Genomic DNA, 16145 nt, shown 5'->3' with positions numbered 1-16145 from the left:
TGAGAAATCACTTTTATTCTATTTTTCTTCTTCCTCCCATCTAAATTATTTACTGCTGCCCTGCAACCCCTTTCAGCTGGACTCCATGGAGACAAAAAAAGCTGCAGAAATTACAGCAGGCTTGCTATGCTGGCGCTGACTTTTTCTGTTTTGCGGGGTTCGAGCCAAAGGGACTAGAGTCTCACGTGCGATGAGAGTTCGGCAGCTTGGCTCATCTCGCTAATGTTGGAGCTGTCTGAGGAGCACTCAAGTAAGGTGTGGCGTGACCAATAACCTCCTATCAAGAGCAATAAAAGATAAAATGCGAGAGAGCAGCGGCCAGGTATTAGAGTTTCAGTCATGTTTTATTGATAGCGTCTGGAGTGCAGTGGAGTTTTTTTTTTTTGCAAGTGCACATGCAGATCAGAGTGCCAGTGCATTTCTCTTGAAATATGGTAATCAACTGGATACACATGTCTGAGTGAGTGTTGCCCAAAAGCCTATGGTATGGCTGACTTGAGACCTTTGTGCTTTTGCCATGTGCCCCAGAGTAAGGACTGAATCACTCTCAGAGACATAAGTGTTCACAGGATGTCAAAGTTGTTATCAGCTGCAGGTTTACAGCAAACGACAAGGGGAGCATGACTTAGAGAGTAGCATGACACAACCTATGAGTAATGTCAATTATGTGGGTGTTGGTTGGTGGATTCATAACGGCTGTGCAATGACTGATTTAAGCATCTGTGGTTATCCAAATTCCTTCTTAATATATTCTATTATTCTTTCTGTTTTATGTATTTTACAGTATATACGGAAGGTATTGAAGGGGGAAAAACAATACAAAGTGATAATGGAGAACATCATGAGGTCATAGATCCTGTAGGAGACATACCTGGGTACTCTGGGGTCGTGCCACGTGCTGACACCTGTCTGAGTGTGGAGGAAGTACACTTGGCCTTGCTGCGTGGTCCTCTGCTCTGTAGAGAGACCAAAAAAAAGGGGGTTAATGAATGCAGGAGTTGGAGATATTGGTTAACTGATGGTGTAAAATACATTCAAAAAGGAAACTCAAGCATTGTGAAATAAAGGGAAATAAAATGGACTTTATTTCATGTGCTTATAATCTGTCTGCATAAGAGAAAGAGGATCACACAGATGGAGATAAAAGGACTGCGGGAGTCAGTGGAGATCCCAAAGGCAGCCAGAAAGAGGTGGGGGTGGGTGGGGGGGTGAGAGACAGGGTGACGAACATTGGAGAGGAAAGGAGAGGAGAGATGGGGTTGTCTGACTTTTGAGTTGGTGAGCTCATTCATCACACAGCCTGACAGAGATATTTCCATGGAGCTGCCTGCCAGAGTGCTCTTCTCTGGCATCCCTATGGATACACCGCCCTGCTCTAACATGAGTGTAAACCTAACCTTCCAAACCCACATCCACCCTATGAGTGTGCGCTATACGTTGGAAACACGGGGTGACGCCTCTTGGCTTGTGTGTGCTCACATGAGAAGATTCAGAGTTGCTCACAGGTTTTTACGAGAAGTGTCTGAGAATGAAGAAGTAAGGGCCGAGATAGAAAAGAGCTGAGAGAGATAGAGAGGCGAGGAGCCTCCTAATCTGAAGGACTAAGGGCAAGGCTGTGATACGCTTCTGTGGCTCTGGCTCCAAAATCCTGCAGAAGATTTTACTGTGAGGATAAACAAGACTCTCCAGAGCTGTGTGGGGGATCGCAGCTTCTCTGTGTGTGTGTGTGTGTTTGCTTTTACATGAATGCGTCTGATTGTTTGACTGCATGCAGAAAGGAGAAGAAGGAGGGAGGCGGGGCGGGGAGGAGAAGGAGGGGAGGGGGAGTGAATAGCTGCCGCCAGCCTTTAACAGCTAGATCAATTCAATTAGATTGTCTAAAATGGAGCCAGTATTTCAGACTCCTTGTGTGGAGCTGCAACATCATCAGAGAGGCGCTGGACTGAATGAGGACACAGATTAGCCGGGTTACTGGGCCCAGTGTTGAGCCGGGAGGAGGGCAGAGGCGAAGCAATTAACACAACAGCATTACAGTGAAGACCCGACTCTTAGTGGAAGGTAAAGATGCTTTTCACCAGGGATAAAAACAAAAACAAACAAAACCTCAGCATACTACAGGAGAATTACAATATTCAATATTTATCAGTCTCAATATTACAGAATTTGAGTAAATATGTTATATTAGTAGTATGGTGGTGGTTGCAACATTTTTAACAGACGTACCGCCACACATCAGATGAGCAGATGAACTCACATTTTCAACAGACATTTTTAACACTATAAAGTGTATTTTATCACAACATTTTGTACCTAATTCAACTGTCATGACAGACATGCAGTTCACTACGGGAATGGGAGGGAGAGCATCAATTCCGGTAAGGCATGTAGGTTTGTTAATGGCCATTTTCGATGCCTTTCATGCAATTACTGTGCATTTAGAACTCCCCAGACTTTACCAGACTACTGTGGAGACAGATGCTCTGAGTTTCTGTTTCATTTTCCTCCTTTCCCATTTCTCCTTCTCATTCATTCATTCCAGTTAAAGTCCATGTCTGTAGTGGACAGGTGGCTCACAGAAGCAGACAGAAGGAGCTTGGAGTGAAAACGCATCCACAAACAAATGCCTCTATGTTCTTTCTCTCACTGAATCGTTCTATCTCTATCTTAGTTCTTAAGAGTTTCAGAGTTTATTATCAAAGGGTAAATGGACTGCATTTATATAGCGCCTTTCTTTTTGACCCCTCCAAAATGCTTTACACTGCATGGCAACATTCACACATTCACACACAGACATTAATACACTGATGGCAGAGGCTGCCATGCAAGGTGCCAACGTGCTCATCAGGACACACACACACACACACACACACACACACACACACTGATGGCACAGCCTTCTGGAGTAATTTGGGGTTCAGTATCTTGCCCAAGGTCACTGTGACATATGGACTTGAGGAGCTGGAGATCAAGATCCGGCTGATCTTCTGATTAGTAGACGACCTGCTGTACCTGCTGAGCCACAGCCGCCACAAGGTGACTGAAATTACAATAAAATCTGTTCTCTTCTCCCTGTGTATTCCATACTATCTGGTATTACACAAAATATGGAGAAACCTACATTTATACACCATTTATTAACGGATACAATATGTGCCTGGTTTTATATTTTGCATATTTGTGTAGTATATCAACATGACTTATCCATAACTAAAAGAAAACAACCAAGTCTAAAGGGAACTTCACTGTTGTACGTATTGTGTATACAATGAATAAATCACCAAAATTATGGAGAGAAGTTATTTTCATTTTTTGGCTGCCAGGCCAGTGAAAATATACAAGGGCCCACTAAAACTCAGATCTACTGGCCAAGTGGGCCAGTGGGGGAAATCTTTTATGGCCATTTATCCAGTAATTTTAGCTATCTATTCCAATCATTTGTCCATTACTTTTAGCTATATGTTTTTACCATTTATCAATGACTTTTAGCAAATGGTTTCTCAATCGCAGCATGCAGGAGGTGTTACAGCTGACTCAATATGTGGATACACTGTAAATATTTTTTTTAAATACATTTTTTAATCCAATTACTTGAGCTACTCCACAATCTTTCCAAGTATCCCTGGCAACAACAGAAGTACCCTCTGGGGTACTGGAGCCTCTGGTTGGGAATCTCTGGTGTAGTATTTCTTCAAAGTATTTTCAGTGAATTTGGGGGAACTAAGAATAATGTTGATCTGAACTTGATGCCCCCCTTCCAATTCCTTTCCATCATTAGTTCCAGTAGGTGTTGTGGTTTTAGACCTGTAAAAAAAAACTGAGGGAAAATACACAAACTATTCTGGTGAGGTGCTGGATTGCAGGCACGTTTCAGATCTGCTCATATTTGGCAATTTTATATCATGATACAGAACAGTACATACACAGCACAATCCTGCTTGTAATAATTTCAACACTGTCTGAGCAATAAGATTGATTGGGTTTATATTTTCTTAGCTGCCAGGTAACCTGCAACTGGCTTCTCACTAACCATATCCCTCAGGGAGGTCTGGGGGCGTGTGCAGGTGGGTTCTGCTCATGTAGTTGCGGTGTCTCTGGGAGCGGACGCGTCTCTCTTGGGCCCGCTGGTCACCACCATCGCTCGGCGGCAATACTGTGGTGGGTGTGGCGCCGTTCGTGCTGATGGGCGTATTCTCATCCACGATGCAGCTGAGAGGCCGGCCGGGGCTGGAATACTCTGATGCGGGTCTGAGAGGAACAGAGGGGGTAGAAGGAAGTGTAAATACGAAAACCACAGAGAAGAAAAAGAACGTGTCTACAAACACAAACAGCAGCAAATCTGTAAGTCTTAATGTGCTAATTCACATATCCATTCAAGCACTGACCATCCAACACTAAAGTACTGAGCAATAAGAGCTGTGTGAGGTCAGCTTTGTTAAGAACTGGATGATAAAGAGAAAGGTAGTGGATAAAGACAGGGTTAGGGTTAAAAAAAGGAACATAAATAGAAAAGACAGACAGAATAGGGAAGAGACGCCCTTATTTCCGCTTGTCAGCTCCATGACCTTCCTGGCTCTTCCACGTCATTTAACACCACCGTCTGGAGCGGTCTGTCTGACACCTTTTTTTTTTTGAGGAGCCCACTCCACTTTTGGACACAGTTCCCCCCCCTCCGTTTGGGAGCACTGAGGTCAGAGATGAGGTCTTCCGTAGGCTTGAGCAGCTGTTTGATTTAAGAGGTCTGGGGTTTGAGTTTCTGTGGGCTGTGCAGTGTACTCACCTGGTAGGCCTCTCCCACTGTGTGGTGCGTGTGATGTGGTTCAAGTACTGGATTCGTCCAGACGCGGTCCTCCTCTCCTCCCAGCTGGCAGCAGAAACATACACACACACAGCAGTGAGCGGACATGGTTAAGCAGCCGCAGAACCGTCGAGTAGTGTTCTGTGTCGCTGCTCTGTCTCGCCGCATGCAAATATCATATTCGGTCTATCTTTACCCCCGTGCTTCAAGGCGGCGTTTATTGTTTTGGATTTGCAGTAGCCTCCAAAGAAAAAAAAAAAAAAGATCTTTCTGAGATGATAAGAGATTTCCCCAACTGACTTACCCATCTGGAAGATCATTGTCAAACAGCCGACTGCAGTCCACCACAGGGCCTCCTGTGCCTATCCGGTCCCTAGACTGCAAGCTCACTGTAGCAACACATGGCAGACAGATGCACGCGCACACACAAACACACACACACACACCACCAGGATTACTAGACAGCAGATTACAGTGCAGACACAGATAGTTTATCGGAGCACAAAATGGAGCTATATATCTTTATGAGGAACAGGAATAGGGTTAAATTTTATCAGTGGTATACTGGAGGGTCTGGTTAAAGGAAGCGTGTGTTGCATTTTCCTCTGCTTCTTTATTTATTTATTTTTTTCCTCCTGCAGGGATGGACTGGTATTATGAAATCTAATACTACATTTTACATGGAGACTGTGATAAATGTCACAACAATAAAGGGTCGGTTTTTTTTGGCAGACGAGAGCTAAAAATATTTCCCATTTATAGACTGATAATGATATTAAATAACATCCTCAAGAGTATTTTGACTTAGCAGCATATGGAGAGGTTATTACAAGTTTGGATTATTACAAGAACTGTCAAAACAACCAAGAAAAGAGACTATTTTAATGGAAATTGTTATGGCGATTGCCTTTTTTGTAAATGCTGCGCATCTACACTGCCAAACAAGTGATTAGTATACCACGCTAAGTGAAGTACAACATGTTGTACTGTACATCTGACCTCATGGTCAAGTATTAATGAGAAGAATCCATTCCTGTAGGACTGTTAGGTATTTGATGTGTACTCACCCACTATCTGGCCTCTGACTGTGTCACTGTCATTGGGACTCAGCTTGTTCAAGTCTAGTCGCTGGTCTACTTGGGAGAAAACAGAAAGAAGAAGCGGAGAGAGTGCAGATGCGAAGGCCAAGACAAAACAAAGAGAGAACGACATGAGACAAACAGGAAATGAGACCAGAGATGAAAGAAAGAAGTAGAAAAGGGGGAAGAAAGGAGAGAGGGAGAGACAAAGAGGAGAGAGGATTCATCAGTTTCAGTGAGATGCATGTAAACTAGCATGTGCTGCAATGCATTTTTTTCTCCCCTCCTTAGACAAGTCCCGCTGCTCTGTATCATTTACACCATTTAAGAGTCAATCCCTCTCTTGGTCATTATCTGTCTCTCATTCTTCTGTCTGTAGACCACATATTGGCTGTGCCCCGAAACAGATGGTCTCATCTGTGGAACAGCCACGGGCTGTAAAAATCTCACTGAGCATCGGTACAGAGCAGGCTTCAGTTCAAATGCAGAGGTCAAACATTTGACAAATTTCAGTACAAAGCCTGCACTATCCCGCTCAGTCTTAGCATGGACATGAACTTCTGCCAAAGTCTGGAAACTCTTTGTCTGAACTTCTTAAAGTCTGCGGAATTTGAGAGTGAGGGAGAAGGAGAGAGATCAGGCGGAAAGAAAAAAAAAATGTCCAAGTTGCCTGCAGACATGAGAAATGCCACTATCTGCTCTCTGTTGTCTGGGTGTCATGCAGATCAGCTCAGGATGTCTGTCTAGACTAAACAGGGACCAAAACAGGCGATGGTCAAACCGTTACAAGGCTGGCCGGAGGTCAGCAGCCGCAGAGAAAACAGACAATACACACACACACACACACACACACACACAGGCAGTAAAAATGTATGCGGAAGACTGCTCTCACACTGTGAGATGCATGAAAAGTACATACATTTAAATACTTATGACTGCGAGACATGCGCACAAAGACAAGAAAAGCAGACACTGCAATTATATATAAATGTTACAGTCAACCCAAGACACTCTGCAATTATACACAAATTGTTGTAACCAACCCCAGTGCCCTTGCTAAGCCCCGTGGAACGGTCAAAACTGCTACTGGTGGTAAAGGCACACAAAAACAAAAGAATGACAAATACACACAGGAGGGGGGGTGCGGGAGACCACAACAGAGGGAGCACAACAAATCTACGCTTACACTTAAATAGCTGTACAATTATGCATGTCTGAGTGAAATGACCGGTTGTCTAGATCAGCAGACGGAGATAGAGGGAGGTTAGTCACAATGGCATTTTGTGTGTGTGTGTGTGTGTATGTGCACATGCCAGTCCATGAGAGAGACTGAAGGGGAAACTAAGGGGTGAGGAGGAGGCCAGGAGAGAGAGAGGAAATGCAGAGGCAAACCACTCGCAGCTGTGGCACAAGGTTCAAGTTTCCTGTGTCGCTCCAGGAAAACAACAGTGTCAGGGGCTTCTAGGAAAAGCAGTGGGATTCTTTCCCTTTTCTGACAAATAGGCCGCAGGCATAGCGAGCAGGTACCAGTTCACCCCGCACAGGGAAAAAAAAAAAAAAAAAAAAAAAAATCACTCAAAGCTGCTACAACTGTCTGTCACTGCTTTTACTACGAGCCGTTGACTAAATCCTTCACCTCATTTATCCAGTTAGCTTCTGACATGAGACATTTTTACTGTAATTGCAGGGTGATGTTGATTGGCTCTTCCTGTTCTGGCAGGGGCAGAAGGCTGACCCCTCTAACACCCTGGTCTGGCCTCTGTCAGACCTAGTGAGGGAGACAGGACACTAAAAGGAGCTACTCTATGTTCTGTCACTTGGCTCAGACAGCGGCACTGTGTCATTCGCTTCTGGTTCTTATCACACTGCAGGTAGAAGACTGCACTGATGGATACGTTAAGACTGTGGCAATCCCATAATTCTGGCACGATTGACGTCCCATGACTGCTTGTTGTTTTAGTAAATAAAATGATGTAAAAAGTCAGGAGTAGTTTGCATCTGGTGTCAGCACTGCGTCACAGTTGCATGCATCCACAATGATTTAGTGTTATGTACGACGACACACTGCTATAAAATCTTTGGAGTAAAACAGCACAATTAAATGTGTGTCTTTTTCCATTTCTTAAAATCTGACAAGGCAGTAAGTGAGTGATGTATGTGTGCCAATTATTTAAATAGTAACACATAACACAGGCACATTTATAGACATTTGTTTGAAGCAGATTTCTTTGATGATTGTTAATTTAGAGCTACTTCAGGACATTCTTGGAATATATTTTTAAACATACTATTAAAAAAAAAAGGCAGAAAATGTTTCAGTTTTATATAATACAAAATAAGAAGCAAATTTGACCTGTATGAAGTCCAACCTGCCTGTTAAAACACATTTTTCTACATAATTATAATAATATAATATAATATAATAAAAGTGGTTTCACGGCATAAAAAAATAAAATTAATTTATTTCTTAACTAGTTCAGGAGTTTGTGGCTAGAATGCAAAAAAAGTTCCATCTGTTCATAACAATAAAGAACAAATATTTATAACAAAAAGTTGTCAATATCCATTTTTGTACCTTCTTGTATTCCATGGAAAATTAGCTAATAAATCAGCCAATCACATGTTTCGTTTTAAGCATCTCAGCATCTTTCTGAAGGTATGTGTGCGCTATATTAGCCCACTGCTTTTAACATTTTAATCAGCAACATTTCAGACATTCCCACACTCAAGAATCCAAAAGGGAATAATATTTTTCACTAGTGTTAACAACTTAAAAAACATTTCAAAACATAATAATTAGAAATAATGAAATATTAAAAAGGTGACGCAGTACTGACACTTACAGCCGGTGTCTTTAAGGCGGTTGATAGCGTTGGACAAAAGGCGGACACAGCCCAGGAAGCCAGCCCCTTGCTTCTTGTGAATCTTCTTGTGGTTCCACACACTGATAGTGATGGAATCTGATTTTCCAATGTATCTGAGGGGGAAAACATAAGGAAGAGACATGATTAACATTCACTTATGATAGGCTCTCTCTCAGACACCAGGAGGATCATTGTTGACTCTGGACTCTGCGATACTGTCTGCTGTCAAACATAATATTATTAGAGAAGTACTGATAATGTCAACATGTTTATAGCTAATGTGTTGACATGAGTTTTTATGAGTTTCACTCAGGATGTCACTGCAGGGGAGAGACACACGTCTGCCACAGAGGCTACTACTACGTCTCCTTGTCAAGGACACGCTACAAGACAGGGCTGCGACAAGGCGGTGGAAGGGGAAGAGGAAGAGGAAGGTGCGTTGGCTGAGAGGGATTTTCCATCCAGCGTACGTGAATCTGTGAATCTGACCCGAGCATCTGAGTGTGTGAGACGTGATCATGTACAATGTTCACAGTGGCCCTGCCCACACTGGAGAGGGATTGAGACAAAGGACTGGAGGGAAGAGACGACATCAAGTATTAGTTACGGCGACCGGATGAGTAGAACTACTACAACTATGAAAATACTCTGGCATTGTTTCCAAGAGTCTGTCAGACAGTGGGGGAAAAAGTGTCGACATTTGTCCAACTAAATGTCTTTTTAAATTAGGCTATCAACAAGCTTTAAGCTCTAAGCCATATTGGTTTGGACAGTGTTTATTAATACAACATAAAACGAAGGTTAAACTTTGTCCCTAACATGTGAAAAGAAAAACTGACAAGTTTGATTAAGAATGTTTAAACAGTCAGTCATAATGTAAAATATTAGAGGGTTGTTTGCATCTAATTGAACTATTTTGAAGCAGTTAATGTGATGTTCAGATGTAATACTGTAAACATACAATATGTCTGCATATGCTACCTTCAAAGCCTTCTTTAGTTTTAAAGCTATAATCCTCAAGATGTTCATGAACTCAAACCCCATTTTTGACACTACTTACGGTTGTTATTTTTTCCAGCAACATCCATTCAATTAATTACTTTTGATAATTAATTTTCTATAAAGTATATTTATTATGAGTGCAGAGTCTACCATCCCCATGCTGGATTCAAATTGGCTTTATCACACAAGGAACAAGACCTGAATGTGATACAATGTCATTTTATTTCAGCCTAACTGTTTAATGCTGTGTCAGCACTGTGTTACTGCTAGTTACTGCTAATGCAAACCAAACATTTCCTTCTGCTGTTGCTTCACATTACAAACATTCAACCTGATGAAACACAGAATGGCATAAGCAAGTAAACAACTTCATCATCAGGTAATTATAAGATGTGTCATTTAACACACTCTCCTCTCCTCTTCGTGTCAGGTGAGGCCGGGGTGTGATAAAAAACTAGCGCCATGTGAACCTGTTGCGGCACATCTGCTCGGGTGGGCTTCAGCCTTCACCCTCGAACTAATCATCTGTGCAAATCGCGGTACTGCATCCCAGTGTAATTATCATGCTGCTTACCAAAAAGGATATGAAACAATGGGGCTGTGAGTAAGACGTCTGGACATTTTGAGTCAATGCCAAATGCCTGTCTGGGGTGCGATGTGAGAGAGCTGCTATGTCAGACAGACGTGACGGGAGGGAAGCATTATAACCAAACCCCAGTCATCTGGATCACCCTCCATGTAATAAAATTCATTAGTCTGGCTAAGATTTTTAATACCAGTCATAGCCAATAACACACACACACACACACACACACACACATATACACACACACATACCGCCCAAGAGACAATGGGAAAATTGCAATAAAGAAAGGAAGAAAAAAAGCAAAAAAAAAGCAGCAGATTTAAAGAGTCAGATGTGCTTTCTAAATACATCCTTTTATTTGGCAGACTGTATTCATAGAAGAGGTATCTTTGGAAATGGTTTTAGTAGCTTTTTCTTGCACCAAATTTCTGCCTAGAGCATATGGTCAAAGTGAAAGAAAAGCCTTATATTAAAGCAACATTAAGTCACAATTTGAGATACAAATGTAACATATCTGGACGACTATTCAAAATGCAAGACTAGAACCTGCAATTGCTCTGAAATTGATGGATGAAAATGTTCATATGTGGACTAAAATTTGTTTTCCGATTCATCCAATGACAGCAGCTACAAATGGTTGACACAGTTGGACAAAATACTGACACTTTTCTTTTTTTTTTAAAATCACCATCATGGTTTTTTGTAAATATTTTAAAGCTTGTTACACAGAGATATTAGTGACATTTAATTTTCCTGTTGCCCGGCTCTAATTATAAAACATAGTAAAATTCAGGGTCTAATAAAGCCATTGATGGTGGCGCCGTCTAACTGGGTGCTTCCACAGAAATTCAGCTTGGATGGTGAGTCTAGACAGGGCACTTAACATTGCACATGCATTTTTAATACAAGGACTCCTAATTAACCAAATGTGACTGTGAGTGCGCGCTGAAAGGAGTGCTCCGAAAATGCTTGAAAACACTTGGTGACACTCAAGTCATCGAAAAACATGATTACATAATTAATAATTGCTGCGTCCTTGTCCTTTTACAAACAGGAGCGGTTGTTATGTTAATGTGTCTCTTTAATGTCGACCTCGTGGTTCTCGGCGAGTGTCTCTTTTTACAAACTTGGTGCAGGCAGGCAGGCAGGCAGGAGCGTGAGAGGCAGGCAGCCAGATAGACAGTGCCTGCTATCCTTGGCATGCTGGCCCACATCCTGCAACAATGCTGAAGGGTCACAGTTCACGGGCCGGTTCGCTGGCTGTAGACTGACCAATGAAAGCGAGATCCACACACACACACACACACACAGAAACACACACCCACACCCACGCATGCAAGGCACACTTACACAGGATTTCTACAGCCTCACACGAGCACATACAACAGATGGAAAAAAAGAGTCACCGCCAACAGCTTTAATGCACTGGGCTGTATTTGGAACACCAGGTGTTGCGGGCCCTATTTTAATAAGTGTGAGCCAGCCAGACAGCTAGCTAGCCTGCTCTCAGTCAATTAAACCCTCTCTCCTCCAACACACCACCTGGGAGTCCTGCTGGCCGTGACTATTAACACTGACAGACAGTAAAGGGGGTGAGGGGGGGGTGTGTGTGTGTTATAGTGATGTTAAACTTTTCTCTGGCAAGGAAACAAAAGTAATTGTCATAAACTAGCTAGGTCTGCGGTCTCTCGAAAGAAACTGTACCACGAGCCTCTCATCTCCTCTCCATCAGTCCGAGCGATCTCTTCAAGGTGTGCATACGTGCGCGTGACTTTCCCCTCCCCTCCTCCTCTTTTGTCAAATGTGACATAAATAGCTAATTTAACAGCCATGTACAGAGAGGGTCCCGTATCCCCAGCAACCAAACAAACGGAGACATGTGCTTCCTCTTGCTGTTGGCTACGCATGACAGTTGGATAAACACCGGGCGAATACTGGAAACTTTCACTCTCACATTTTCACTCACGCGCTCCGTCTCTGTTTTTTCCAGGTTACTTTCACGGGACAAACCATCTTTGGGAAAAGGCAATCAGGGTACAACAAGACATGCACGTGTTTCAGTCAATGGAAGAAAATACTATTGGAGACACCTCCTCTTTTTTTTCTGTGCCTTAAATACCGTTCCGAGGGACGTTTTTAGACTGTTGGCTGGCATTGAAGGGGTTGTGTCATTGCAGTGTATATAGATAAGTGAGACGCCAGATGCAATGGGCTGTTTACATCTGTTACTGTTCAAGTCTTGTTAATGGCCAAGTCTGACACTTCTCAGTGTTCTCATTTATCAAGGTTAAATAAAGCAGGGCATAAAAGCTGCAAGAAATTGTTATAGCCCAAACAGGGCCTCAAACTGCTGTTTGTAATCTGATTAAATCCTTAGGTATGTGAAGGTGGGAGGTATTCAAATAAACCAAGAAGAAATGTGATGTTTTTTTTTTGTTGTCTTTGAAAACAGATGTGGAAAATGTGTCATAAAAATACTCTGGTACTCACAGGTCATAGTGTTGATTCCACTTTGGGTCAAGTGTGTTCCTCACAGTGTCTGTAGAGTGGCATTGCCCTGAACCGTCCACAACTACCTTAGCGAAGGGATCAGGGAGGCCTGCAGGGAGAGAGGAAAAAAAGAACACCACCACACTCAAGTCACACTGACTAAAAATAAATGTCAGATAAGCAGTTTAATTTAACACTTAATTGTATTTAAATGTCTTTTTTATTTAGCCATGTGTTGCTTTTATATCCTGTCTTGATGCATTTTATGTTTTATGTAAAGAACTTTTTTAATTGCCTTGTTGTTGAAATGTGCTATGCCTTGCCTTGCCTAATGAGACACAAATGACAACATTACACAGCCATGTTAGCGTTCTACTAGGGGGTCTAACGGTTTATGTACTTGTCCTGAACCATCCGGTGTGGGAAGTTCTGTTCAGTATTCTCCCTCACCCAAACAATTACTGTCAAAATATTTTAATAATACACTTAGTCCAGCATGTGGAACAATAATTCCAGTGCTTGAGTTCCACCAGGAACATTTTGGCAGTGCACCATTTGGCTGCAGCATGTGGGTAGCATGCTCATGTATGTGATGTATGCTCTTGGGGCTATTTGTTACCCTGGTTACACATGCTCATATAAATTATTATATATGTAATGCTGCCATCATCCATATTATTAAAACATCCCTATATTTAAACAATATCACATCTCCCTGCTCCCCTCCCCTCTCCATGACAGTCAACTTTTCACTCCATGTTTGAGTGAAGCCATTCAGAACAACTATAAACACATTTGGTTTCCGACATGGTCAGACAACATGTCGTAAGAACCAGTTCTGAGTGACCATAAATCAGAATAAAAACAGCTGTGAGCAGGTGTCCTGACTCCTTGCAGGAAACCACTGCAGCACAACTAAACTGAAATAGTTTTGGCCAGTGAGCCATTGTTGGATGTTCACCCTTTTCAAAATAAAAAAAGGACCCGAGTATTATTTTCTTCCTTTCTTTATTTTTCTCCTGAACCAAAAACATACCCAACCAATACCCCAAAAACCGAGGTACATTCCGAACCATGAATTATGTGTAGCGTTACACCCCTGCTACATGGCAGAGGGTGGTAAATACAACTGACACAGATGCTGTGGTGTCTACAACACTTCCACAATGGGACCAGTCCAGATTAGTCACAGATTACTCATTATTTACTTCCACTAACTTTTTGTGTTTTGATGCCAAATGGCAGTGACAAAATACAGCTGCACATGCTGAAATAAATGTTTTTAATTTCCTACTTTCAGAATATTTATGGCTGGTCACCTTCCTGTGACAAAGCACCACATTATTTTGTTGAATCTATTAGCGGATGAAAATAATCACTCAACAAACAGATTGTTTGATTTTTATGTGACTAATTGATTAGTCATTTATCAGGACAAATACTGAGCGGGCCTGCTGGCTGTTCTTTGTTTTATTAGAAACAATACAAAGTCAGCTTAGCCTCTGTTGATCTCTGATTACACATTTTTCATTTTAAAACATTTCTTCACTGAATGATTAATTTCTCCAAAAAATACTCGAGAAATTAATTAATAATTAAGGTCTGTAAATGATAGGTGGGGCCTGTGAGTGACATTTTCCTTTCTGCAAACAATGCAGACGTGGTTGAAGCATGCACAAACACGATGTGTGCATAATGACAAACAGACAGAAGCACCATATGGATTTGGTTCCCACGCAGACATTTTTATATATGGTTTCAGTGCTGCTCTACACCAGCTCCCCGCCTGAATGTTTGCTCAGCTCCTGAGCGTTGGAATGGCAGGAATGGGCACCACAGAAACCACCTGAGTGAGCAGAGGACCTTTACATGCTCATTCACCATGACAGCCTGACCCAAACACACCAAAACACTCAGGACACTATAAACACCTACCCAAGTAGTTATTAAGGCTGTGGAGGAGAGAATGAACAGGCTAGTTTATGCTAAATTGCCAAAAAGTTGTAGAAAATGGCATGATAATGGCTGTATTGTAGTTTTGTCATTTTAAAAGGTTGTAAAGATACACCTTGCTCTTCATGCCGCTGATTAATTTAACAGCAATAACAACAACAATGTGTGGTAGTGACTGTTTGTGTCATTTTTACAAACTACCATTTCGAGAAAGTGTGACCTGAACTGTGACCATCATCTTTCCTGTGTAAAAGTTCCTGTACTTTAATAAAGTACTACTCTGTCAGCAGGGACTTTTTTAGGGGTAAAATAATCGCCCTGGAACTTCATTTCCACCCTGGTCTCTCTGGAGAAATGCAGGTCGAGGAAGCTTCCTCAAAAGGTTGTTAGCCTTTGGGAAAAAATTCTGCAGTCAAAACGTGGCTACAGTGGGACCCTCTTACATGGCTCAACATCTAACTGTCAGAACATCTAACCAGAGTCTGCTGGTCTCAAAAACCTTCACATCTCTGCTGGTACTCTAAAGAAAGCACCCTGACATCATCATGATATCACATGTGACACTACATCAGTGAAACAGTGAGGACCCTGAACACGAGGCACCGGAAACAGACATCAGCTGCTGATGAATGCCAAAAGATGTGGGTGAAAGCTCTAAAAACGTTCCCAATAAGAGGACCTTGAGTGTTTTGTGTGTTTATATTTATATTGTATGATATGTGTAAGATTCTGTATTTTCCGACAAAGAACTCTAACTTTTCCACTGCAGGAACTTGGGGTAATTTTTCAGGGCCGTGACCATCTCCCAGGACTTTTACAGGGGCTAAACGAGTCCCTGCCTCGGGGTATGTACTCCGTGCAGCCCAGAAAAATTCCTGGGTTTGAGGTTGACTCAGCACTAAATGGTTATACTCAAAGCGGGATGTGACGTCAACAGAAAGTACCAAAATAAGCACCTAGAAACTGTTACAGAATGATCACATCACCACTAGAGTCCGGTGGGTCCTATCAAAGTCCTACATTTTACCTGGAACTTCCTTAATGGAAACAGGACTTTTATTATTCATAATCCTTGGTTTGATTAATTTATTACTGAACCCGCCTGGCACACGCAGCAGCACCCACCACCACAAGTAAATTCTCAACCTGAGGAAAACATTGTCTTTACATCATATCCTATGTGGAGCAATTGTATAAAGGGGGACACAACTTTATTATGAATATAGTTTCTTCAAGAATAACACTTGAGTCTTAGTCTGCATTTTTATGTTTAAAGTGATGGAGCTCTTTGTAGACACAACACACTCCTACTTCCAAGGACAGAGTTAGTAAACAATCCACATCTGTTTAAATGACTAAAGAAGTAATATCCTTGA

At 42.1% G+C, this 16145-nt stretch overlaps 1 protein-coding gene across 2 annotated transcripts in view; it reads right to left on the bottom strand.

Annotated features, from left to right (window-relative positions):
* smurf2 (SMAD specific E3 ubiquitin protein ligase 2) overlaps window positions 1-16145 on the bottom strand; it is a 49375-nt gene that overhangs the window by 12259 nt on the left and 20971 nt on the right. Inside the window, exons 3-9 of one of the 2 annotated variants that reach the window (XM_053337751.1) lie at window positions 12817-12925; window positions 8712-8851; window positions 5863-5928; window positions 5100-5184; window positions 4778-4861; window positions 4028-4245; window positions 872-956 (exon numbers count right to left, since the gene is read on the bottom strand). In XM_053337751.1, the coding sequence (XP_053193726.1) occupies window positions 872-956; window positions 4028-4245; window positions 4778-4861; window positions 5100-5184; window positions 5863-5928; window positions 8712-8851; window positions 12817-12925 (787 nt within the window). The remainder of the gene's footprint in view (window positions 1-871; window positions 957-4027; window positions 4246-4777; window positions 4862-5099; window positions 5185-5862; window positions 5929-8711; window positions 8852-12816; window positions 12926-16145) is intronic. The other variant, XM_053337752.1, reaches the window with a different exon arrangement.

Source organism: Scomber japonicus, chromosome 18, assembly GCF_027409825.1.
Source record: "Scomber japonicus isolate fScoJap1 chromosome 18, fScoJap1.pri, whole genome shotgun sequence".
NCBI lineage: Eukaryota > Metazoa > Chordata > Actinopteri > Scombriformes > Scombridae > Scomber > Scomber japonicus.
The sequence above is the reverse complement of the archived record's forward strand: the minus strand, read 5'-3'. Positions and strand labels throughout refer to the sequence as shown.